General features: G+C 41.1%; 1 protein-coding gene across 1 annotated transcript in view; it reads left to right on the top strand.

Annotated features, from left to right (window-relative positions):
* Positions 1–17126, top strand: part of lcor (ligand dependent nuclear receptor corepressor) — a 38301-nt gene extending 21175 nt beyond the window's left edge. The window contains exons 4-6 of the mRNA XM_015019323.1: positions 550–1008; positions 6905–6995; positions 13987–17126. Coding sequence (XP_014874809.1) covers positions 550–1008; positions 6905–6995; positions 13987–15115 — 1679 coding nt within the window. The 3' untranslated portion in view covers positions 15116–17126. The remainder of the gene's footprint in view (positions 1–549; positions 1009–6904; positions 6996–13986) is intronic.
* Positions 17127–27651: the final 10525 nt, after the last annotated feature.

Raw genomic sequence — 27651 nt, forward strand, 5'->3', positions numbered from 1 at the left:
ACACACACACCACACACACGCCACACACACACCACACACACACCACACACACGCCACACACACACCACACACACACCACACACCCCCCACACACACACCACACACACACACACCACACACCCCACCCACACACCCCACACACACCCCACACACGCCCCACACACACCCCCCACACACACACCACACACACACACACCACACACACATCTCACACACCACACACACATCTCACATACATCACACACACATCACACACAAAAGGAGAAGCAGCATTCAGCTTCTATGCACCTCAAATCTGGAACAAACTTCCATAAAACTGAAAAACAGCTGAAAAACAGCTGTTTAGAGTTGCTTTGGAAGCATACTTAGTGAAACACTAACCAACATTTTGATGTGTGAATGACGGCTTGGAAAATGTAACATTTCAGTTGTTGATTTTGTGATTTTATGATCTAAAGCATTTTGAACTGCCTTGCTGCTGAAATGTGACATGAATAAACTTTGACTGATTTGAGCGTCTGCTCCTCTGTTTCTTCTCGTTTCCTCCAGACCTCCCAAGTTTCTCTGACCCTCACATTCCTCTAGTGGCTCGTGAGATCATGCAGCGAATGATCCACCAGTTCGCTGCCGAATATACCTCAAAAACTACTCAGGAAGACCTGCCCCTGCGCAACGGCACCATGAAGGACCAAAGCCTGCCGAGAGCGGTGTCTCTGCCCCCCGCCCCGACCTCCCCGGCCGGGCCCACGCCCGGCTCCCCTCCGTCGTCGGCCTCCTCCTCTCCGTCCCCGACTCCGGGAGCGGGCTTCAGCCCCACCGCCGTCACCTCGGCGCCCGCCAGCATCCAGAGCAGCAACGGGACGGGAGCCAGCAACAGCGGAGGGGGAGGTGCGGCTGCTGCCTCTGCACAGAACCCGGTCCTCAGCAAGCTTCTGATGGCGGACCAGGACGGCCCACTGGACCTGACCGTCAGAAAGGCGCCGGCTGACCAGGAGCCCAGCCAGCAGGGTGAGGGTGAGCAGCATCACAGTAGCAGCTCCGAGTCCAGCAGCATCTGAACACATTTATGCCGTTTCACAAATGAAACAAACTGATGGGTCGTATCTTTGCACCTCCAGTCAACCTTTGCTGACTAAGTAGACAGAAAACGTTTCTCCAGTTCCAGGAAACTCGCTGGCGCTGAAGCTTCGAGTTGCCTATTATTTCTTTGGGAAGATGTTTTAGAGAATTTATTTTTGCTATGGCTGACAGCTGTATGGGTACGGGAGCTGTCAGCGGCCAAAACTCTACAGAAACTACTTCATATTCTTCTCTTCTCACCACTTCGGTTTTGTTTTTTAATTTCCGCAGTTCCATCCGTGTTTTCCGCATCATGGACATCATGGATCCCTACGATCATTTTTTGTTCACCTTCATGGGTAACAGAACAGGCTGACTCATTTTCTAAGCACATACTGAAACAGCTCAACCCGTCGTCACACTAGCAGGTCACTAAAAGGCCAAAAAGTCTCCATCGTTGTAAATGCAAAGCAGTTCTGAGGCTGACATTGAACTTTGAACTCTGGGTGTTTAATTAAACCAAACCAGCAGTTTGACCACCACCGCGTTCAGGCTTGCAGCAACAGCTCTCCCTTTCGCACACATTGTGACTACTCATACACTTTAATACCAGAATCTGCTTACACTAAGCCTCCTACATTTAGACAAAAACATGGAGGCGTCCGCTGCACATCTCTTCCTGCAGGTCCATCCCGCTCTCTAACGCAGACAAATCCAAATTCACTTTTTGAGGATTTCTGACTCAGATTATCCCCAAATCGTGCTCACACTGCCTTCCTTTGAACCAGGGATGTCAAACTCTTTTTCCTTTTCACCAAATCAAGATCATGAATGTTCTTAAAGGTTCTGCCAGAATGTATTGATAAAACCTGTTAAACTGTTAAAACATAAATAAATTCTTAAAATTATATAATATTGAACATCTTTTCAGTCCTTCCAGGATTTCACAATTGTTTTTTGTCATTTATTTCCAATTTAAAAAAAACAATGTTTTTCACCATTTTTGGTAATTAGTCTTGAATAAACTCACAAATATGCATTGGCATGAAAAAATGCAGGGATTTGTTGATTTTTGCCTGAATTTCCACAATAATTCACAAGAAACTGTTGGGACTTATTGATGCAGTAAACAGATAAAAACTGCTTTGAACTGGTTAATAAAATATTGTTTAACACGCTGCTATCTTAACGGCTCCATTTATGAGTCGACGGGAGACATAAAGTACAAGGTCAATGGAGCTAGAACTTTTTCATTAATATTAAGGAATTATTTACTAAAGACAAGCTCCTATATCTTGCCTAAAAGATACCTGTCAGTTAGTTTTGTCTTATTTTAAATGTTCTGAGATATTAGCACTAGAAACTAGACTAAATATACTTGGTATAACTGAGCTCTGTTAGTCTCTCCTGACGTAAAGAAACATAATGTCACCTTCCTACAATAATGGCCAGTGTCAGTTTTGCAAAACCAGATTTTTTTCCTCCTAAATCTAAATCTTTTGGCAATATAAAGGCTGTGACTTTTTGCAAAAAAAAAAAAAAAAAATCATTTTTGGCTGAAAATGAGTTGGGCCATTATTTTAGGAAAGTGGCTTTTTTGTGCCAAATAATCTGAATGATTAACAGAAAAACCCAATCACCTTATAACTTGTTGCATATTCATCGTGTTTGTGCTTTTGGAGGTTTCTGTGCGTGCGTGCGTGCGTGCGTGCGTGCGTGCGTGCGTGCGTGCGTGCGTGCGTGCGTGCGTGTGTGTGTCTGCTCCACCGCTCCTATGAAGACACCATTGTGTCATAGTTGCCCTTTGAACTGCAGAACTGGATTGGATTTTTTAGCAATCTCTATAGATGGTCAACATTATATAAAAACTAGGCAGATCTTGATGGGATTATGACGTCGGTTTGCAGATGTGCATGTCTGTGCCATATGGGGCTGCATTAACTCGCTGGAACAAAGTTTACGCACCCAACTGTCGCTGTAACAACGCTGCAACTCGCAGCATTAAATGCATGTTGAACACACACACGCACACACGCACACGCACACGCACACGCACACACACACACACACGGTCAGATTAATGTTTGTGCCCCAAAGGAGACCTCTGATTTCTTGTTTGGTGTTACCTAATGTTGCTGGGGCAGATTAGTGAGGTAGTCCAAGCCCTGTGTCCATATGGGGTCGTCTAGATCACAGGGGTCAAAAGGTCAGCAGCTTTTCACGGATTAGACTCCATTCAAAAACTCATCCCTGCTCTCCAAATGTTTCCAAGCCCTTGTTTTCAGTGTCTGCCTCTAAAGTCGTTACTTGTCTTTGTGTTCCACCAGTAAACTTTAATGGTTTTCATGTTTTTGGCACATTAAGGAATAAAAGCCGGATGTTTCGCTGCAGCTGTGTTCTTCTTTATTTTTCTAAGAAGAAGAAAACAGCAACTAAAAACATTTTTTGTTTTCCCAGGCTTTTGTCTCTTGATTTATTGTGTTTCTTATGTTGGTTTTATGTTTTGCATGGTTTTAAGGTTGATTTCTATTGTGCAGTGCTTTGTGATTTTATGTCTGTGAAAAGCGTTTCATGAATAAACTTTACTTACTTATTACTTAGTCATCTTCAGATTTAGTCTCTAAAAAACAAACTAATCTAGTCCAAACATCCATAATTCCCTCAGTAGTGAGAACAAAGTCGGATAAAAGGAAAAAACTGTGAGCCATTCTCCCTTTCCTGTGTGTGGGAACCATATGTGTGTGAAAAAGCATCGTCACGAACAAGATTTCCAAGACGTCGCTGTGACAGACAGCCAATCGACGTGAAGCGGAGTATTTCTTTCCTGCCCTTTAACTTCTTAAACGGGGAAAGGTAGCTCCATATGTCGATGCGCAAACGGATAAAGCAGTTCCTAAAGTCGCTAATGAACTGGATGCAGATTCTCTAATGAGCTGCACAAACAAATTGACAGCAGGGATGTCTCACTGTGGAGGTCAGTTTTAAAGATGCTTAATGCAGGGAGTGCACAGCGTGAGCGATCTAAAGTATTTACAGCCTCCTGCGAAACGCGAAGCACGACTGCGATGGAAATTAAAAAGAAACTAACCCTGAAAAATACCTCTGCACTGAGGTTCTTAAATATCCGTCTGCGGCGACATGGTATGGTTGCCATAGTAACTGCTTCCTGTAGGTACATCAAATTGTGATTGCGCTGTAAAACATTGTATAGAAAGGCTTTAAACACGGCTGATGAAAATCAGGAGGAGTTGAGCGGGTTTGAAGGGGAAACCGGGCGAGTGCATAATGTGAAAAGGGAAACGGTGCAGCAGAATAAATAGACGGGGTGTTAGCAGCAACTGTTCACACACTGACATCAGAGGGCGGATTATTTCCAACTGAAAAGCTCTGGATTTATGTCTGATTATTTGATTCATTCAGTCTTCTCACTGTAAGCCATTCTGAGTCTTCTTTGTGTTCCTTTATTCACTTCTTTTGTTTAAAACTCATTTCTGTTTTCTCCATTGACTCCACTGAGTTTTTTTTAACTTGGCACAACAACTAATTAGAGCTGGACAAAATGGTTGAAAAATGTATCACAATATAAGCTATAATATTAGTTGATATTGATAATTATTGATTCATGTTTTTACTTAAACATCTGAAATGATGCCAAACTGCTTTACTGTTTTCACTCCATGTTGTTTATTTTTTGTTTTTAAGCAGTTATAAAACACGGTGGCAAAACTTTAAACTGCTGCTGCGCCAGTTACTCAGCAAGTTGTTGCTAGGTAACCACGAGTTACTCAGCAAGTTATTGCTAGGTAACCACGAGTTACTCAACAAGTTGTTGCTAGGTAACCACGAGTTACTCAGCAAGTTGTTGCTAGGTAACCACGAGTTACTCAGCAAGTTGTTGCTAGGTAACCACGAGTTACTCAGCAAGTTGTTGCTAGGCTACAAAAGAATGCGTGAGTTAGTTAGTTCCACCAACCTTGCTTTCTCCTCTGCCTACATCTCCCAGAATGCTGTGCAGTTCTGGATCGGAGTTCAGTGAATATTCTATGTATTGAACATTCTATCAGATATTGATCACGTTTCTGTTGCAGCATATATAGTTATTGATTTGTTGTCTAACCAGACAACTATGATGTGTAATATTTGCTTTCTATGTTACTGAAGAGGAAGTGGGACAACTGGACATGTTATCTGTCTGGACAAAGATTATCTCTGTCAGGATAGAGCTGATCTCTCGCTTTAGTTTCTTATATGAGTAATTTTTACAGTTAGCATGAATAAAACAGCATTTATTCATGCTTACATTCTCTGAAATGTTAAGAGAATGTAAACCAGGGGTCCCCAAACTTTTTCCTGCGAAGGCCACATAGCTGTTCCTTTCTGTGGTCGGGGGCCGGTCTTAGTTTTTGCAGTAAAAAAAAACAAAGAAATTCTTGTCGACGGGGGGGGGGGAGACGACGACACTTTTGGATAGATTTTTACCCAGAATGCAAATGGAAAAAACCGTGAGTGAAACGGTGACTGACGAGTATATATTCCATTGAGGGAAAGTAAGTTTCACATTTGCTCAAAAGCCCCCTGGTGGTTGAAGAAAAATCCACATATAAACCGGAAAATACAATATATGAAAAAAAACACTGAATGCTCTCTGGTATGAGCAGGCGGGCCGGATCCGGCATTGTTCAGGGGGCCGGACCAAATGACGTGGCGGGCCGGATCCGGCCCGCGGGCCGTAGTTTGGGGACCCCTGATGTAAACTCTCCCCTTAACTCTGAGATTTCCTAAAGCAGATTTCCCTCTTGCTTAAATAAATGGGTCATTAAAAGGCTTCTGCAGCACTTCATAGCACACTGACGATGCAGCAACCATTAATATCAGGTGTGCTGAAGCAGAGACTCGTTTAAAACACTGAGCACCAGAGTTGGGGACTGCGTCACCAAAGACTGTCTACATTTACTAATTTTACACAACTTATATGTATATTACATAACGTATATGTATAGATGGGCATTTATTGTAATGTTTATCTTTTACTTTGATAAACATCTTGAAATAAGAAGTTTGATTAAATGCTGTTGTGATAAATTCCAGTTAATGATGATTAAAATCCCCCAAACCGTCCGTATTGTTGTTGTTTTTTTTAATGAAAGCATTAACAAATACCAATAACATTAATATTATTAAATAAAGTTTAGTGATACAAATCACACTTCTTTATTTGACTGGTGTCCTAAAGAAGCAAATTACAAATGGGAATATTTTTCAAAAGCAACGTTGTTTCTGTTAGGAAGAAGTTATAAATATCCATTTTGTCCCTTTTGTCTTTATCACAATAAAACCACAAAATATTGTGATAAAACTTTAAGTCCATATCAGTCACCCTATAGAGGCTGGAAGCTGAATATGATTGGTTTAAGATACCAGGTATTAGTGGAAAAGTTCAAGAGGAAATGTAGAACACAATGTGTTGTATATTTTTTTTATCAAGTAAAGATCTTCATATTGCCGTATTGATGAAATGTGCTCAGGAAATGACCTCATGCTGCATTTTTTTCCAGGTTTCCTTTGGTTCTGCAGCAGAGTTGGTCCAATTGGCTCCAAAGAAAACCGACTAACTCTTAATCTCACCATCTTATTCGCACCCACACTGATAACCAACCATTTATTTAATCACACACTGATGAGCTCATCAAGATCACTGTGGGGTTCAGTCTCTAGCCTAAGGACTTTTTTACAAATTGTTCTTGGATCCAGCTGAAATCCTGCTGTTTGGAGGATAATCCTCAGTGTTTTTCTGTCTATCTTATTAGATTTTAACCTTTTTTTTCTCTTTTGATTTTATCCTCAGATGGAGTCTTGGACCTCTCCACAAAGAAGAACAACAGCAGAGGAAGCCCGACAGCTTTACAAGGCTTCACTCTTGCAGCTGGGGACAAAGGGTAAGATTGGCCAGAAACTTGAAATGTTTTACAAAAAATCACCAGTTTACATAGCTGTAACATGAATTAACTGAAAAGGTTTTTTAATTAATGCTTTACTTTTCAAGTTGAGTGTTTTTTTTACTGTTTTTGGCCCATTTCACTTTGCAACCCTTCTTTTCTAACTCATCTGGGAAAGAACATCAAGATGCTGATGTTTCTTTTGGTCTTTATTAGCAAATAAATGAGTACAGGACCATAGATATTCAGCCAAACTGAGGAATCATTCAAATATTTAAAATATTTAACACAACTTGACAGATCCAAACATGACCCAAGTTTATCTTCCTGCAACATGCAGTTAGCATAATCGTCTTTTCTGTCCTGCCATCACAAGCGTAGCTGTGTGAACTTTCCCATGGACCCCCTGCATGTTATTGTTTATATCTAGTAATTTGGTGCATGCGCACAACGCTGTAGGGACAAAAAGACTCTTTACATGCAGTCGATAGCCAGTAGAACGATTTAGTTAGCTAAATGAAGCCTGGAGATGTAGGTACTATTAGTTAATGCAGTGTGTCACAGCAAAGGGCAAAATAACACAGAAAATCCTTTGAAGAAAAATTCAACACCACTACTTTCTGGCTCTTTGTGTCGGCTGCGCTTCACACAGACTTGTTGCCATAGCAACTTACAACAATGCCACAACTGTATGTTTCAGGATTCGGCACCAAAAAAAAATCACTAAAGCATTTCCCACACAAAGAGCAGAACATTCAGTCTGTTACGGTTTTATGTTTCCAGGCTTGATGTTTATTTTACGATTATTAATAAGTGATCGCTGCGGTAGATTAGCTACCGCTGCTGTCAGCTAAGCTAAGCTATGGTGGTTGATTAGCTAATTTAAACACCTGCTCTACTCATGATCTGTCAGAGTTGGTGTTTAAGTCACCTTTTTTTTGTAACTCAACCAAAACACCAAATTCCACATCACGTCTACATGTTCAGTTTGTCAAAGTCAAGCTAGCACAACTAAACTACTTCCTTCTTCCTCGCTATTTTTTTTCTTAAAACTTTTTCCTGACCTTGTTATCTAGTTGCTGTGGTGTTAGCAATTAGTAGCAAAGCACTACGTCCATTTTTCTTTTATATATCAGGTGTACAGATAAGATTTAGTGCTTTGACAACTTAACAGCTAAAGCTAGTCATCGTTAGCGAGCAGCTTTTTGCCCTCCTGCAGGGAGAGGGGGGCAGGATCTGGTGCGCAACACGTCCACACCCTACTGGGACTTTAACTGGAACTGTCTTCCTGAGGTTAGCGTTTAGCTTTTCAGCTGAAGTGCTGCAAAACATTTCACCGCCTGGGATTTTGGGACAGATATTTTCTCACTTGGTTTTTTTCATCAGTAAGACACAAGTTTTGTAGGTTTCTGGACAAAACAAGTTTGGCTAATGTTTTTAATGTTTTACATCCTTTACCTGCATTAAATTAAAGTTTTCCATAAGAGTGTAAATATTAGGATAGTCACAAATGTAACTTCCTGGTAAAAACTGCATACAATGCTAAGATATTGTCCTGTCATCATTGGCTATATTCTATTTTAAATACAGAGTTAAGTTATTTTTGGCCACCTCAGGATCTGTGTCAGCACACAAAGTAGAGGCAGACAGAGGCGGTGTGGATGAGAAAGTTAATCAATCATGATTAGACTACACAAAATGAAAGATTAAAGAGCCAGCTGACCTGGGATGAGTTGTCAGCTCTTCGGACAGGAACCACGGCTCCGGGTGCTGGAGACGGATCGTTACTCTGGTTTATCACCGAAGCCAGTGTTGGTATTTGGCCCGAGGTGATGATGTCATACTTGAATCAGATTCATATCTGTATCCATTTGTCAAACTGCCATCAGGCGTCTTGTTTCCCTCCAACAAACTCTGTGATTTCACAGCCTGAGAGTCGCTGACGATCGATCAGCGGCGGCTTTAATGTTGTCAGGATCTGAACCTGTCGGATGGCGGCAATAAAGTCCTACTTTGAGCGAAATTGTTCTGATCTTCTCTCCTTTTGATAAAGGTGACCCACTGTGCTTCTTTGAACAGGTTAGGATGGGTTTGTGGGAAATTCAAAACATGTTCATCACATTTTTTTGCACTAAATCATTCTTAGATAATCAGTTCTGCCTATTTTCAGCTGTTTTACGGCCTCTTGTCACTTTAAATGCAAATAAGCTGCTACTGGCCACACTCCAATAGTCAGCTTTTACACTCACACATAAGAACTACAAAAAGATGTGCAATTACACAGCCGTGCATCTTTGAAAAGCATAATTTAATGCTGATTTTCGACATTAAATTCCAGAGGTTTTTGAAGCGGCTCATTTTCCAGACACCAAAAGCTATTAACTTATTGCCAAAAGCTAGCTGGGTGTTTTTTTATTTAAGCGCTGGAACTGTTTTTAGAAGCAGAAACCTAAATAAAAGTGGGGCTTTTAAAGTCCGGCTTTAAAAGTCGAGTTCTAAGAACACAGGAATTGATCTCAGCATCAACAGTTTAACGTTTTTACCTTTCCTTCTGATATCATAGCGCCGAGTTAATTTGCTGCTGATCAGTGCAGAAGTGATGTTTAGGTAGCAACAGCAGATGTATTTATGCAGAGGTAATTACAATTCAGAGCCCACCCACACCTAGCCCTCGCCCCACAGTCGGAGTTCAACAGCTGTACGGATTGACAAATCACGCCTTTCTCTTTTCCGAAAAGCAATCAGTGGCTCTGCCTTTATTGACGATTTCCTGCGTTGCTTCCCGTTAATTTATTGATGCACACGCTCTGCCTTAAAGCCATGCTGGAGACACGTTGGCCGCCATACTCGCTTTTCTGCATCAAGAGGGAATAAACAATCGACACTAATTGCAGCTGCCATTTTCAGAAATACTTTTGATCTTTAGGTCAAATATGGATCAGGAAAAGGGTCGATTGCGAGCGCGTATGCAGGCGCAGAAAAGCTCGCTCACATGGTGTCGGCAGGCCTCCTTTGATCCAGAAGTAAATACTTAAACAGATTCTGGACTAAGATTTCATCTTGACCTTTTATTTAACGAGGGTCCAGACAGTTACTTCGGTACGTAGCCAGTTCTGTCAAGAGAGCAGCACCAGACAAAAGGAAGGAGTGTTGGTAACCGCACCGTCGTTTCATTAATGAACCAGAAATCAGTGCACCAAATTTAAACAAAGATCTTGGTCACAGACGCTGTCGTCTACCAGGTGTTTTTGAAGAAGTTTTCATTTGTGTTTGGTTTATTAAGTGTTTTAAAATGGAGGTCTGTGTGCATCCAGCAGCAGGTTCAGTATGGATGAAGAATACGCTGTTTTATCTTAAATCAACAGCCAGCGAGAGAATAACGGCTTATCAAACATGCATGTAATTAATTACTAAACTTGCTTTTCACCAATTTATAATCTGATAAATTTTACTGGATTACATCAGCCTGTCCAGCGACTGCAGGTTTTAAATTAGCTTCATTTATTTATTTTTAGTTTTTTTAATCTAATCTGGTGTTATGCATCTCTCCTTTCAAGAGGCTAATGAAATGTTGAACATTGTCTTTGTATAAATAAACAGCATAAATGGTAAAGTGCTGGTCCAGATGGGGATCAGAACCCAAACGAACAGCAGTAGGTTGACTTAATAAATCAGCAATAAAATTTAATCAAATGTTGCATTAGAGCTGAAACGATTAATTATAACTAACTCAGTAATCGATTAATTGTTAAACTGAAGTAAACGGACTCTAAAAACTGCCATTTGCTAAATGGAGCAGTGATTAAGCCAGAATTGCACAAAATAAATAGATTTTGCTTTTATGATTTCAAAAATATAACTTTGACTGTAAATATGTCCAACCCAAAACTTGAGTGGCAGTTTTAAATTCGCCCAGTTAAAATTCTGTAAAAAATAATCTCCTATTAAACACGTTTCTTTGTCCAATTATTCATTGGTAATCCAAAAAATAATCAACGGATCAACTCTACACTTTATTGATAAGTAAAGCAGAAAAGGCTGAGCTTTTCTGTTGAGTGTATTTTTTCTGCTGCAGATTCATCCTCTGCCAGAAATAACCAAGTATTCTCCAAAGGAATGTGTTGTTATTGCATCATGGGCAATAACATGTTTGTTTATAAAAAACTTTAATTAAAAACCTGTAGATTGTGGCAATTTTCTTATCTGACTAATCGATTAATTGTCAGAATAATTGATGGGTTAATAGATAACTAAAATAGTAGTCCGTTGCAGCCCTAGATTAAATTACATTTCAGTATTTTTACGACTATTTGTCTCTTTAATTCATGGTCGTCAGTGATGAAAATAAATTGAAATGCTATAATTCAGGTGCAGCTGTACCTAAAGGTGGAGCAGGCGGGTCATGACCCAAAGCCGTTCCCCAGTGCGTAAACCTGTGAGAAGTTGGTCTACCGTAAAGGTGAAGCCTGAACCCGGTGCCTCAGAGACGCCGAGGCCCAGAGCTCTTCCTCCCAGTGAGGAACGATCGGATCATGTAATATTAACCGGAGCAGGAAGCAGAACCTGTCGGATCGCCCCGACCCGCTGCAGCTGCTCTACCAGAGACACGACGCGGCGCTGCCACTTAATCTGACCTTTCATTAATCTAACAAAACTATTTTAAACATTACAATGGAAATCTAACGTTCACCTGGGAATTATAAACGTTATAAATGATAAAGAAGCAAAACATTTAAAGGGACAGGATTTTAATTTGGTAGTTATTTTACCTTCTGAATCACATTAGGAGGCAGAAGCAACTGTTATCTTTAGTTATCTATTAACCTGAAGACTGATGTGTTTCCATCCACAAGCTTATTCCAACTGATTTCAGTTGTTTCTGATTTTATGGAAACATTGAAATTGCTAAATTTGCGGAACGACGACAAAGTTTTGTGCACATATTAAATGGAAATGCAGCTTTAACCCTGAGGTTAGGACTGAGGCAACGGATACAAGTGATGCGGGTGTGGGGTCGGTTGGACCCCATTTTTAAACACAAGGGTTAAGAAAGCTGAAGTCTGATCCTCCAGGAACAGCTAATCTCCAGTTTGCTAAAGTATGGAGCGTTCACACCAAGAGCGTTTTGAGCGTGAACGGTTTGGAGCGTTGGAAGCATCAAGAGCGTCCAGCGCATCCAACAGAAAACGCGTCTGACGCGCGAAGCGCTCGGCACAGAGCAAAACGTCAGGCTCTGCATTCAAAGCGCACACGCGTCGAACTTGAAGCGCTTTTGGTGCGAGAGCACCTTTAGACTCCAAATAATGTTCTGAGACCTGATTATACCAGAAGGTTAAAGGTTAAGAAGCCCTGAAATATCCTTTTAAAACTGAGCCTGTAAATCAATTCACCACCGGATGTCTGGCTGAAAGAGGCTCCGAAAGGCTCCTATTAACCCGTATTGTTTTGGACCCGACGGCCCACAGCGATGAGCCGAGTTGAAGCTCCTGCTGCGGACGCCCAGCTCCGCGCAGCAGGCGCTGCTGACATTGTACTTCTGTATAATACGTCTCCAGTAGAGAGGCCCCTGAAGTCCCATCCCTCATGCGCCGTCCATGCTCCTTCCTGTGATTATGAACCTATGGGAGTACTTTTAAAGAGCTTTTCAACTGTTGCTATAGTTACTTAGCAGAAGGAGCAGCGACTGCTATAGGTCCAGTAAAGGCACTTGACATCTGAGCGGGTTTCAGACATATGCAAATCCGAAGTGCAGGATGCTTGCAGATCAGTGAGTTTCTAGTAATGGTATAAGAATATGAATGCAGTCAAACGCTGCAAAAATTCACCGTTCAAAAACGGAGGAAGTAGTACAAAAACAGGGTGTAACTTACTAAAAATAAGAAAAATGATCTGCCAACAGAATTAGAAAATTTGGCTTGTCAAGATTTTCCCAAACCAAAATGAGCCTGTAAATACCTTAAAACTGGTGTAGTTTTGCTTGCAATAAGACCTTTTTACTTGTACAAATGACATATGAACTTATTTTAAGAAAAATATTCTGAAGTTAAGAAATTGTTACTTGACATTAAATTTCTTGAAACCAGCAGACATGTAGTTAATCCATAACAGGGCAGTTTATTAACTTGAATATAAAGTATACAATCTGTAATTCATTACTAATTGAACATCATAAAGTACAAATAATGACAGTAATACAATAAACAATTATTATCTCTTCCCATCTATAAGTACTGCAGCATTTTACTCAGGTTCTTTGTTAATGCAGAACATTCAATAATCTGCTTGGAGTATAAATGAAGGTAGAAGTATTAGCAACAGCAGCTGCAGTAGGAATAATAACAGATATTTTATTTGATAACACTATAAAATGTGGTGCAAGCGGTTGAATAAAAATGTGCAGAATGAGTTGATTTTTTTTTATTTTTCTCTGAATCTGATTAATTGATTTACTGTCATAATAATCAATCAATAGAGCAATAAATTGCAGCACTAATGCTACAAAAATAAAGAAAATCAAGTCTATGACATGAAAGGCCATTAAGGGCGGCGATATGGGCTTAGACATTTATCGCAGTTATGTGGTAACGATAGGTTAATACCAAACTATTTATTATTTATTTAACTGTGTTTTTGTAGCTACATGCATTTATAGCAGCACAAACAGAAATATTGTTACTGAAAAGCATTTCCACTCTTAAAGCAAAAAGTGTGAAACTATTTAATCATATTTTCTAATTTAGCGATAAATTATAGTGGTGAAAATAGCAAAAATAATGTCTGATGTTACTGTTGTTTTTTATTTGCATATCAAGAAAACGATGCTTATTAACTAGCAGCAGCAGCTGAGGGAAAAGGTGGAGGAGGCCGATCTCTTCACAGATTATCTGTTTCATATAAAAACATGGTGAACCATCTAACAAACATTGAAACATTTGTACCGTAGGTCTGAGAAGTCTCGCCGTGTTCTGAAATGTTCTTGTTCTCCATGCAGACATTTGCTGAAGGCGGAGCGTACCCTGTCAGAAGTGGAGGAAGAGGACGGCCTCCTGCAGAAGAGTCTGCAGGACGGCCTGAGGGAGAGCTACGCCAACTCCTTCAAGCCGCCGCTGGCCCGCTCGCTGCGCATCAAGGAGGAGCTCCTCAGCCAGAAGCACCGCCTGCTGAGCCAGCCCGCCGCTCTCTCTCTGGCCAACCTAGAGTCGGCCGGCTTGCTTAATCACGGGCAGTCCCACTCCTTACTCAGCCAAAAGGGCTCCTCTTCTCTCTGGGAAAGCAAGGCCCACCTCGAAAGCCTGATGAAGCTAAAGCAGGCCGGTGGGGCTCTAAGCGACCTCAAAGACCTGCCTACATTCCTGGAAAATCACCACAACCACCATGGAGCCTTCTCGTACAAGAGTTCCCTCCACCATCACAGCCACAATCAGGCCTCCAAGGCTCAGCACCACCACAGCGACGGGAAGCGAGAGCAGGGCCACTCGCCGCCCGTCGACCTGAAGATCCCACAGGTACGGGGCATGGATCTGTCCTGGGACTCCCACGCCTCCGAGCTGTACGGCTACGGCGCCATGGGCGTCGGGTCTGGAGGTCACGGCGAGAACAGTCTGAGCCGGAAGCTGAGAGCCATCTTGCCCAAACAGAACCGGCGCGGCGGGAGCCTGGGGAGCCTGCTGGACGGGGCGGCGGAGTACTGGAACGCCGACATAGACAGCTCCACCTCCGGCCCGGCGTACTCCATCTCCGACGTGGAAGTGGACCCGAGCTCCAAGCAGCCGAGGAAGAAGAGGGGCCGGTACCGCCAGTACAACAGCGAGATCCTGGAGGAAGCCATAGCCGTGGTGATGAGCGGGAAGATGAGCGTGTCCAAGGCGCAGAACATGTACGGCATCCCGCACAGCACCCTGGAGTACAAGGTGAAGGAGCGCATGGGAACCCTGAAGAACCCCCCAAAGAAGAAGCTGAAGCTGATGATGAAGATGGAGGCAGGAGGCCAGGATTTCCCGGCGGAGCCAGAGAACGCAGCCGCCACGACCCCGCGAGACGACGGGCTGGCGCTAGCCGCTGCCGAGCTGAAGGAAAACGCAAAGGAGAAGGCGGACGACGATTCCAAACCAATCGACTAAACAAGCCACACGCTAAACCTCACACGACGTTCGTCACTTCAAACACGGATGGGGCTTTCTTTGTGCCAATTTGCTTTGCAGTATCTGGGTGAGCACAAACGGAGGGACGGAATGAGGAGGATTCCTAAAAACTGCAGAGAAACACCTAATCGGACACTTTTTACCCGCCGAGCGAGCATTTGTTTAGCTTTTATATCCAAAGCTTAACAAATGCAACGGAGAACAATAGTTAAGTAAAAGACAATTAATGAAAATTCTTTAAGCATGCTGATAATCCCCGGCCCCACAAACCCCGACCTCTCCTTTCCCTGAACTCTACACACGGATCTGTTGCTGCTTACAAACGGAGTTTGGGCTTTGGATGAATCCCATCTACTCTGGGGAAAACAAATGAATGTTCAAAATTTACAAACACAATCCGACCAATTGGGCCCGTTGCCACTCCCCTCTCAGAGAATTTTCTGAAATTGGTAAGTGAACTGTTTCTTACGTTTGAAGCCGACTGTAGGGTTGAATCATCCCATCGTTTCCTCACTCGGGTTCGGAATCAAACCCATCCTCCTCTTGCCAGGTAGCCATGATGCTTTAACTGCAAAACTCTTTTCTTTCCTCCTTAAGAATATAATCTCTGTGCAGACGAAAGCAAGATTAACCCGTCCTCTTGTGAGCAAGAGAAGACACACAAAGTCATTCAGGGATGCATGTTTGTGAGTTTCGTGGACACTACTGACTTCTGTAATCAACTCCTTTTCTTCTCTCTTTAATTTTCGTTTGGTTTGCTTTCTTTTGCACTACACTTTGGGTCTGGCGCTCACAGACCACGTTACCTCGGCATTGTTGCCCATGCATCATGCACTTATTATGGTCTGTCTCTGAAGCCCAGTCGCAACCTTGCAACGGGTCAGAGGTGCACATCGCCTTCGAATGCTGATTCATATTCAGAAGCGGGACGCTCTGAATTCACCCTCGTCTTTTCTTTCTTGTTTTTTCCCCCGTTTTGGTTTCGTTCTCACGCCAAGGGACAACTTGAAGGGTACTCTGATTATGGATCAGCCGTTTTTAGGGCGGGATGCTACCTCATGGACCTCCTTCAGTCTGCTGATCCTGGAAAAGGCGGAGCCACCTTCAGGTTGCCCTCCAAAAGAACAGAAACATCGGTGACCAAAGTGAGCTCGACACCCTCATGTAACGGCTTCTGGACGGCGGCGGCCTTTTGGGATCAGAATGTGAAACTGTGCTGCTATCCAGTTCATCGTCTCGACTCCTGCGAAGGCTTTTAGCGGGCCCAGGCTGAATCATTTGAACTTAGCCAATAACATCTTACTGCTGATGTGTTTTTCTTTTTCTTTTCTAATCAGACTAAGCAAAAGCAGCTTAGTTGAGAAGTTTTAAGACAAATTCCTCCCCCGCTCAAACGTCAAAGACAGTTTAAAAGGCAGTTATGTATGAAACGATGTGCATTTATGGAGGGGTGGGCTCGTTTTGGGGTAATATGCAGTGGGCGGGGTTAGCTGTTAGGTGGGGACAGGCAGATTTTAATATATTTTAAGTTATTGTGACCGATTATGTAAAAGCCAATCCATGATTCTGGGTGTTTTTGTTTTCTCCGCTCATTTTTAACTCAGGGTAACTGAGATGGAAGACGTGGGTTACCAATACGGTGATTTCTTGTTGGACCTATAGTAACAGAGAGGAGGACAAGACGAGCCTCTCGCTAATACTTTCGATTACGATGGCGGTGCCATTACAGAACAGACCTGCTACTGAAACACAGAAGGAGGTCAGGAAACGCTCAACGATGGGTTTGTGATTTGAACGTATTGAACTAAAATAGCACTTTTTATCCAAGTGAGGGTAAAACAAGTTTGAGGTTATGCATGTAGTGTAGCTCTTCTTCACGGCAGACGGAGCAGAGGGGGATGAAAAGCTTTAGTGTGTGACGACTTTCCGAACATTGCAGCCCGAACCCAAACGACTCTTTGTCTTTCTTTGTGCTGCGGTTGAGGAGGAGGAGGAAAAAGACCTGGAACAAGTTTGTTTTTGTGTCGCGTCTCGTTGTTTCCCCTCCTCTGATTGAAATGTTGCTCTTTGCTCTCGACACTGCCTGCTGTTCACCCAGTCCGAGACTCTGACTCTCCTCAGATGATTCACTCCTTTTGGAAATGTTTGTTGTTATTTATTTGATTTTAAAATGGCATGCACCGTTGCTTTCTCTATTTTTTTTTTTTTTTTTTTAGCTGAGTTTTGCGTTAAACGTTATTGTTGTTAATTGGTCACAATCTGACAGAAATTGGCCTGATCTACAATCTGGGACCCCCCAATGTTGTGGTTATTGGGATTTGTCATTAAAAAGTGAAGCAAAGATCCGTGGGGTCGTCCTGCATAAAATGCATCCAACACTTAGCAATGCGAAGCGTTGAAAGTGTCTAAAATGTGATCAAAGGTTAGTTTTAAAAAAAACTAAATTAGTGTTGGACTCCTTCCTTTGGTTAAAAAATAAAGAATAAACTGCTTGCCACTTTCATGTAATGCATGTAAAGCGTAACAAAAGATGTGAAGAATCATCACAATTGGCATTAAATGCAGACAAATTCAACCAGCACTTACAGCGAATTCCCCTCAGAGGGGCAAAAAGTGTCAACGATTTACACAAAAATGTTCTCTTTTCAGGCGTTTACGGTTATTTTTGTGCTTTATTCTGTAGTTTTGTACAAACTAGTCGTTTCTGCTGAGGTGCATGCCATTTCAGGTATATATTTATTTCCTGAATTTTATTTTTTACTTTTTTGAGTGTATACGGTTAACATATCCACCTGTCCAAAAAACAAAAAACCCTCTTTAGAATGAGACTCGCCACATGACATTTAACAAAAGAGACCTTGCGTTCTTACTTTCATGCAAAGTAGGGAAAACCTCATTTTTTAACAGACTGTTGTGATGTTTTTATTTGATTTTTGGTTTCATCTGCAGTGGAAGCACTCCAACCGTAGCCTTGGTACTGTAACTGTCTCAGGTTCTGCTGCCCACAGCTTTGGGCCGCCATATTAGTCAGTCAGCAAACGGCACAACCTGAACTACCTACACTTTGTTTAACGGACGGGCGACACATTAAACACGTGGCAGGAAACCAACCGTGCCTTCAAAGCCGCTTCACCTTCGGGAGGTTTCTCACCGCGTCAGAAAACGAGGGAAAAACTGATTTCCTGGTTTTAAACTCATCCACTGTCCAACAACACACTTTTCTTTATAAAATGCTATTTAATCTGTTTTAATAACTGACTAAAAACGCAGGAAAAAAATCAAAAAATCCCTGTCACAACAACACTCTTCGGTGTGGAGGTTGTTACTGAGGGGAGGAGAGTTAAATAAGTCAATAAGGTGTTTAAAACGAAGCAGGAAAGCTTTAAAGGATTTCTGCTGTAGATTTTCTCAGAGACAGAAAACCTCACAGCCTCAGGCTTTTATTGGGAAAAACATATTTTTTAACTGATATTTCAGTCAGAGTTGCATTTGCAACTTACTGAAAAATTATGATTAATAAATCTATTATTTATATTCTTCTTTATAGTTCTTAAAGAGAAATTAGAATGAACTAAAATTGGTTATGTTAAGTTGATGCTGTTAATTGGTGCACTGCAAAAAAATGTAATCTTACCAAGAATTTTTGCTGTTTTTTCTGGTGCAAATACAAGTTTCAGCAAGAAATAGGAGCTTATTTTAAGTCAGTAATACCTTAATATTCATTTAAAAACTGTTTTCCTGGAATTTTAATTCTGTAACAAAACATTTTCCCTAAAAAATAAATGAAATAATCTGCCAGTGCAGCTAATGTTTTTTATAGAATTATTGACTTAAAACAAGATCCTGCTTCTGTTTTCTCCTATTTCCAGCCATTTGCACAGGAAAACAAATTTTGCTGGACGATAAATTGTCCCAGTAGTTATTGTGATAAATGATAATATTGTTATTTTGAGACGATTTTCAAGTAATATGAAGACAGTGACATAATAATGCAAAAATATATAATAAAAGATCAATAAACTTTAAATTCTAATGAAGATTTAACACCAGAACTGGGCAACATTTTAAATATCCAAACAAAACTACAAATAAAATTAATTGTGATGTCTCTGTAAACAAAATTATCCTTCAAAATAAGAGCGCTAGTTGAGACCAAAACAATAATGGAATTTTGTCGTCCAGTTTTTGGTAGAAAGGAAAAAGACAAACAATAAATAATGCAGATTTAATTGATTTATTGCTTATTGTGTACTGGAAGCCAGATGGGAGATGCGTGGTAATATTTAGTGTTTTTGCTGTAAAGTTTCTGATCGTTCCTTCCAGTCTCATCTAAACAGACCCAGGAGAACCTCTCCTCTGTTTTTCCTTCCTGTTTCGGGTCGGTCCCCAGGCGGCTGCCTCCCGCAGGGTGAAACGTTTTGGGCTCTCCTGTTTAATCTGTGGCCTGTCTGTGAGCTGAACGCTGTACCTCAGCCTCCTCCTCCTGGTGCCGGCGCGCTGCGGCGATAAACGATACTCTGGGAAATACGCCGTCCTCCACTGCTTCTTTTCAGTGCTCTTCTTTTCTTTTGTCTGTTTTCTGCCCTCCTCTCATGAAGGGGGGAGGGAGATGCTTCAAATATCTGACTGACCAATATGTGCCGCCCCAACACAAAGCTTGCTCTCTTTTTGTTTTATTTTTAATATGCTGTTAATTTGGTTTCACAGTGGAGGCAGGACCCACCCTGCTCCGACAGAATAGAGAAGCGTGTTCTTTATTGGTCGTTAGATGTAACTGTAGTGCAGGTTGAAACCTGACAGGACATATTTTTTGCACTTTTTATTGTCTCACAGCTGAAGAGACCCAGAGGGGACATTTGGGGGACAGGTGGACACGTTAATCTTCCGTTATCAGATTTCCTTTCCAACCCTGACACAGATTTGATGTACGTCAGAATGTGTTTCCTGACTTTTTATTTTCGGTTTCTCTCATCCTTTCGTGTTTTTTTTTTTTTTTTTTCCCTGAATCAAAGACTTTAAAAGCACGAGAAAAGAAAAGAACAATGTTAAGCAGCAACTACTGTAACCTCACTAGGTAGGCCCCCCGTTCTGTCCCAGGACGGTGCACAACGAGGCGGCCTACTCTGAAAGAAAAACACTTTTACGTGACGTGTGTATGACTGCTATGCTCCTCTCTGCAGAGAGGCTTCCTCTGTTTTTGCTCGTCATTTATACCTCAGGTCTGGCCACTTAAAAGCAGCTGATTGTATATTAGAAACACACACACACTAAAAGAGAATCAGGACTTTTAGTACGGCTTGTTTCCAGATTTTTAGGGCCTAACACACACAGAGCGGATTTTAGATAAGTGTTTTTTCTCGACGTGATTGTTCGTACTCTTCTTACTCCTCGTGGCATGTGATTTTTGCTTTGTTTTCCTACAAACAAACAAAGATAAATTCCTTCAAATGCCAGAAGCCAGGTTTTATGAATATAATGCTGTGTTCTCTTTAGCACATACAGCCGTGGGAGAGCAGAACGCACACACACACACACACACACACACACACACACACACACGATGCACCTAGAGCGACACACTCTCCCTCCTCATCAGGTAACCACATTTTGTGTGGGCGGGTTTTATGTATAATTATGAAGCTGAGGCTGCCGAGTCTCTGGAAGCAGGTGGGAGTGTTTTATCCACTGAACATCATCACTGCAAGCTTTCCCTCTGTGAAATCCTCACTTCCTGTCCGCTCTCTCCTTTCCTAATGACACTTCTTTCTCTCCTCCGCTTTTCGCCGAGCTTTAATCCGCCTATCCAGACATAAGAAAAGTTTTTTTTTTTCCTCGCCTTCCTGTCACAAACGATTCCTAATCGTTTTGGTTATGAGCAGAAGTGACTTCGTACCAGCTACTGTAAATTAGAAAAACTGGAATTTTTCTAAATTAAGATGAAGACAAACGAATGAGAGTTTCAACAGCTGCTGTACTTAACAGAAACAGCAGCTGTTCTACATAATGCAGATCGTTACACTGCAAAAACACAAAGTCTTACCATATTTTTACTCTGCTTTCTAATGCAAATATCTTAAACACTTTAAATAAAACAAAACTGACTTTCCAGCAAGATATGGAAACTTGTTTTAAATCAATAATGAAAAATTGCTAGTTCTAATGGCAGATTAATTCATTTATAATGGGATAATTTTTCCATATTATGAAATAACATGCTAAGTACTTTTTCCTTAATATTAAGGAATTATTTACTTAAACTCCTATGTCTTGTTGAAAAGTTACTTGTAAGTTAGTTTTGTCTTATTTCAAGTTTACTAAGAGATTTGCACTAGAAAGTAGAGTAAAAATACTTGGTAAGTTTTTATGTTAACCCTGTCAAAATATCCAAACCTGGCATGTAAAACGGAAAACGTTCCTCACTTTTAATTATTCTTATTATGAGCAGAGACGGTGTTAAACCACCTGTTTTAACTTAGTAAAACTGAAGTTCATCTACAGTCAGATGAAGGCATTATAAACTTGGTTCAGCATGTTTTGCTAACGATTAGCACAGTTAGCACTACTAGCATAACAGAAACGGGCAGCAGTTTAATCTACAGAATGTAGCTCTTTACACTGCAAAAACACAAAGTCTTACCAAGTATTTTGTCTAGTTTCTATTGCAAATATCTTAGTACACTATAAGACAAAGCTAACTTACAGATAACAAGTTACAGGAGCTTGTTTTAAGTCAATAATTCCTTAATATTGATGAAAAGTTCTAGTTTACTGTCGTATTTCCCCTTAAATCAAGACATTTTTCCTGTATTATAAGTGAAATAAGTGACGTTTTGCCCCAGTTTCTTGAATGTCAGAGAGAAAGTAGCTGCAGGAGGAAAGAAATTGTTTCGTTCTGGAATAAAATGTTGGTCATTCGTGGAGGCTCAAAATTTGTTTTACAGAAAATTTTAAACTTTATTGCTTCATCTTCAAAAATGTTTTCCAGAATAATTAAGAGGTTGATTGAGATCCAATTTAGCAACCAGATATTTTTATCTTAGCCATGTAGAATAACAATAAACACACCAGCCCAGAGTTTGTCACCTGGGTTCAGAGCAGAAGTCTTTTCCTCCCGTTTGTGGCGGTTCTGTCCAGCTGTGCGTCTGCGGTACTCTGGAGCGATGCTAGGTTCTGTAAATGTCAAAGCTTTAGGAGCAGACGTGAAAAGCAGTCGCTCTGTAACTGCGTGGCTCCGGGAGCAGATCTTAAAGGCCAGGCACGCCTCTAAAGTGATGCTGATTTGAGCAATCAGTGACGGCACACCTTCACCTTCTTATGTCTGAGATGGAAAAGCTGCTGGAAATAAATTCCTGAATTTGCAGCAGAAGATGAACAATGTGATTTGGAAAATTAAACCACTTAGAAGATTACAAAGCTCTGCAGTCGCGAACCTCTGACTTCATTTCTACAAACTGCAACTTTAAAAGCCGAATGTATGGAAGAGAATTAGGGCCAAAAAAGTCTGACTATCTTTTCTCAGAATCAGAATTAAGACAAATTTAGTCTTCAAGCTCAACTCTACCAAATAAATGTGTGATTAGTGTGGATAAATGCAGGTTTACAAACCCAGTACCAAAAAAGAGACAGTTGTGATTATTTTGCTAGCAACATAATTGACATTGGCCTAAAAATGTTTGGCTAATATTTGGATTTTGATAAAGATTGACACAGAATTAGAATTCTGAAATTAATCTGTCAGAAGTAAGAAACTAAATCGGGACACTTTTTCTCCCAAAGACAAATGGATTAGGATCAATAAAAAAAAGAAATCTTTTCTTCTTAGAATTTTGATTCTGAGAAAAAAAAATTAAGAAATTAATGTCAGAAATTAAACTTTAATCTCAAAATTCTGACTTTATCTCAGAATTTAAAGTCAGAAATTAATGTCCAAATCTTGAGAAAAAAATTTGGTGTGCAAGTCTGATTTTAGTCTCAGAATTCTGATTTGAATCTCTAGATTTTGATTTTGATCTCAGAATTTTTACTTTAAATTTAGAATTTTGAGATGAACATCAGAAATTAATCTCAAAATTCTGATGATAGAATTTTGAGTCAGAATTCTGAGAAAAACATGATCTTTTCCACTGGCACTGCTGTTCCTCCATACAGACGTCTTTCCAGATTTGCTTTCGTTAAACTCGGTAATCCTCCTATCGGTGTGAAAGGTTCCACAGAGCGACGTCTTTCACAGTCGCTCCTGTCGCCCCGGCAAACCTGCGGCGCTGGCGTACGTCTCGCCCTCTGATGGCGTCTCACAGATGGCCGCCGCACAGACCTGCGGATTCAGACTCCGGTCTGAGGAGGAGGAGGAGGATGAGGATGAGATCTGAGCGATTCAGAGATGCATAAAGGCTGCCACCTCACTGAGTCCATCAGAACCGGGACACAGACTGATAAAACGCTGCTGCTACGGACCTGGGGGGCAGAAAATACCAAACCAGGAAATGGTTTTGAAGGAAAAACATTGGAAATGCCTCCTAGGGCTTCGTGAATGAACTCCATGTTGTCCTTGTGAGTTGCCATGGCGATGTTGCAGCATTGTTCCCGTGTGGAGGAGCGTCTGGACCTTCAGAGCCTCCTACGGGGACCAGCTGCTCTCCTGTGGCTCTGAGCTCAAACCCGGCTCCGCTCTCTCTAATAATCACACTTACCTGTGACTCCTCACCACCAGGTGTGATGCAGAGGAAGAAAATAATAATCAGAACATGGAGACTCGCTCCGTTTTCTGTTTCAAACCGTTTACCTCGTCTCGCTCTCATATTTATCTCTAGAACACATTTATCAAAATCCAGACTCATCAGTACAACCTCAAATATTTTATCAACCAAGCCAAAGCAGGTTTTATCTCCATACTGTCAAACTCAGGGGTGTCCAAACTGTGGCCCAGGGGCCATTTGTGGCCCTTCAAATGACTTTTTTGGCCCCTGACCACAAGTCAAGAATGTCAAAAAGACTGTAAAAACAGTTTATGACCCCAGAGAGTAACAAAAGCTAATTTTTACCATCATACGTATGAACAAATATTGCAAAAATTCCTTGCAAATATTTCTAAATTAGCTCCACAAAATGTGATTTTGAATGCAAAAAAATGTAATCACTAAAAATATTTAAAAATCCTGGTGAGACGGATAAATGTGAAATTATTAAATATGATTAAACCTTCAGAAGAACTTATTGAATGGATACGCAGCTATTTGTTAATATTTAAACAGTTTAACAGATTTTATTGATACACAAATAAAATGTTACTGTTGGGTACCATCCTGATGAACATCATTGGGCTGCTTTTATTGCAAAGCAGAAAATAATTTATTCAATAAATATTATACATAATTTAACATCTATTAGCTTTGATAAAGTTATTTAGATGTGGATAAACTGCAGGACACAAATGATCGAATTTTCTTATTCTTGGTGGTTTCTAGTTTTATAAATGTACAATGTGGTTCCATTAATAAAGTAATTACCCTTTTTATTTATTTCAAGTTACTGAAAATGTTTTCACAATTTTACTTTTTATTTTAATTATAATATTCTTTGCTCTCACCGGTTTAGATCTCTGAATGTTGAATCCTCTGTTCTCCTCTTTCTTTCCTTTCTTCTTCTCGTGCTTTCACAGAGGTTTGGTCTTGCAGGTTTTTATTGTTGTTACGTTGCACCCCACGGCTGTTGCAGCAGTGGGAGAACTGGGGGAGACCATTATCCTGTTCAATGTCGAGTCTTTCTGCAAAAAGAAACGGCTGCTCAGCCTTCTTGTTATGAAGATTCAGGGTAATTATCTCCTCCTTCACGTTTAATTTACGTGATTAAAAAGCAAAAAGAATCAGCCAGTATGTAGAGGGGTTATTCTATTGGACCCCAATGTTCAGCCCACCTGTTTTTATTTATAGATTTAATCTTAATTTGTGGCCATGCACCGTCTCTGTTACCTTTAACTTGTGAAGTCTACACTACATGCAGATGCTTGGTGTATTTATAGAGGAGCTGAGCAGCGGCGCTGGCTGCTGAGTGGGATCGATAGGCAGGTCAGACGGAGCAGCGCTCACTGGGCAGAAATGGAAGTACGCTGTACAGACAGGAAGTTTGGCAGGTGAGAAGAATACTCTCAGACAAGTACGCAGGATTAAATGCCACGCAGGCGATCGCTCCTGCAGGAACAACTGCTCACAAAGTTTAGACTCTTATTTTTCTTGTTCTGTACGTTATTTTCAGCCAAATACTTTTTTCAGTGCTTTATGAACAGCAAGGATTGTAAATCTGAATAACTCTTTCCAGGGGAGGCCCATGCAGAGCTTGCTTGACGGCCCACCTTGTCGTTTTTATTTTGATTTTTGTTTTTTTAAGAGATTTAACGTTGACGACTTGGACTGTTGCCTTCCCAAACATTGAAATCAAGCGGAGCCGCTCGGTAGACGGTCGCTCCAAATGAGTCCGCAGACGGGAGAGTAACACTTTGTTTGTTTGTTTGTTCTTACTTTCACTCTGATGATATTTTCCATCCTGCTGTTTTTTGCTTTTTTTGTTGTTGTTGTTTTTCTCTCTTTTGGGTGTGCAAAAATGTAAAGAAAAAAAAACTTACAACACAGAATACCTCAGAAAAGAAATCCATGTAACCTTGACGACCCTTATATATATATATATATATATATATATATATATATATATATATATCGTCCGATCCTGGCCATCCTCCCAACCACATCCGATTTTCTTTTTCACCATACCAAAAAAAAGAAGAAAAAAAAAGCCATACCAGAAGGAAAGCGGCCGCTTCTTTCTCCACTTTGGTTTCACATCCCAACCTGTGCGCTCTGACCCAGAAATACTCTCGGTGTGCAGCCTTCTGCAGCCTGGCTGCTCTGCAGCGTTGCCACCGTCGCTCATGCAGAGTGGGTTTGCAGAAAGCATGAAGGCCGACATGGAGAACACTTGAAGTCGCACATCTCCCACCTTCCTCCTTTCTTCATCTATCCTTCATCTTTATTAAAAACTGAATGTAAAAAAAAATACATAAACACTACAAACCTCTAATTTACCTATACATATTTAAGAATAAAAATACTCTATATGTGCACATAGATATACCTATACAAGCCCCTCATAGACACAAACACAAATGCATATGTATATATAAAATCTCTTATGTCAGATACTTTTATCTTGAGAAGGAAAAGGACGGGCCTTTTCCATCGACGATTCAGGGAAACAATACAGAAGTCCAGTGCAGAATGTTGGGTTAAAAATCTCCCGCTCTGTCGCTTTTGGTGTTTTCTTACTCAGTTTGTGCTTGGTGATTACCCCATGATGTAGCATAGGGAAAATGGCCACAGCCATTTGAGTTTTTCATTGTTGTTTCTTTCTGTTTGTTTTTTTTACAGAAGATGTAGTAAAGGTAGACTCTCGTGTAGTTGTAGTCCAGTCTGATTCTGTGAAGCAGGAGTGGGGATGGGTGGGTGGGTTTATTTTGTAAAGCAGACTCTGTATTTATCCAGTCGACACGCCGTCACGTGTGTGTATGTACGGGGGGGTTCCTTTAAACAGGTTGTATATAGAACCGGTTTACCCATCATCCACCTTACCTGCCTTTTTCTACAGGTGAGGCGGACGTGTGTATGAAGGCACGGAGGCGCCTGTGTTGAAAAGTCCTGATGAAGGAAGCGGAGACGTTGCCCCTCGGTTATTTTGCATGCTGGTGTACATACCCCCCCTCGCCGTATCAGGCCTTTTGTTTGAGAAGGCTCATTATTGCAGAAGTGCTTTTTTTATTGGATGTTGTCAGCGGGACAGATTCTAATGTTTTAAGATATATTCCCTGAGAAAGTAAAAAAACAGGAGGATTAGCACCTGAGGTGTTTCGTTTGTCACTGCAGCAGCTTTCCTCGTGGTTTTCGGCTCTTTTGCGGTCATCTTTTTCCTTGTGTATAATAACTGCGTGTGTATGAGTGAAAGTGTGTGGCTTTGTAAGAAATCACGTGGAAAATATTTGCCACTTCTGATTTGTTTTCTCATCAATATTTTGACCTCAGAGCAGCTTTTAGGAACACGAACATATGTTGCCATATATGTAGGTTTAAGTAACCGCATATCTCGACATGCCCCTGTTGTCTGCAGAAGGAGACCCCGAATACTCCCCCCAAAACGCCCTCAGGGATCCCCCACAGCGCCGCTCTCGGTCACATTCAGGTTGGTAATCGACACAGAGGCCTCTAAACGACCGGTACCGTTTAAACGAAGTGCAGCCAGAGTCGACCAGAGTCTGGTTTCAATCATCCTTCTTAAACCCAGATCCTGTCAGGAGCTGCTATGAATGTCACATTTCAGAACCGGCGGATCTTCACGAGTTCTCGTTTAAGAATCGGTCGTCTGGAGTTGTGTGGTGGAAGTCCCGTGTTTTAAACGTTTAAAGGGGCAGCATTATGCAAAAATAACATTTTTATATCTTTACACATGTTATAAAGTTATTCCCTCATCAAAAA

This window comes from Poecilia latipinna, unplaced genomic scaffold, assembly GCF_001443285.1.
Source record: "Poecilia latipinna isolate Pla-1442-1.1 unplaced genomic scaffold, P_latipinna-1.0 Scaffold2409, whole genome shotgun sequence".
Taxonomy (NCBI): domain Eukaryota; kingdom Metazoa; phylum Chordata; class Actinopteri; order Cyprinodontiformes; family Poeciliidae; genus Poecilia; species Poecilia latipinna.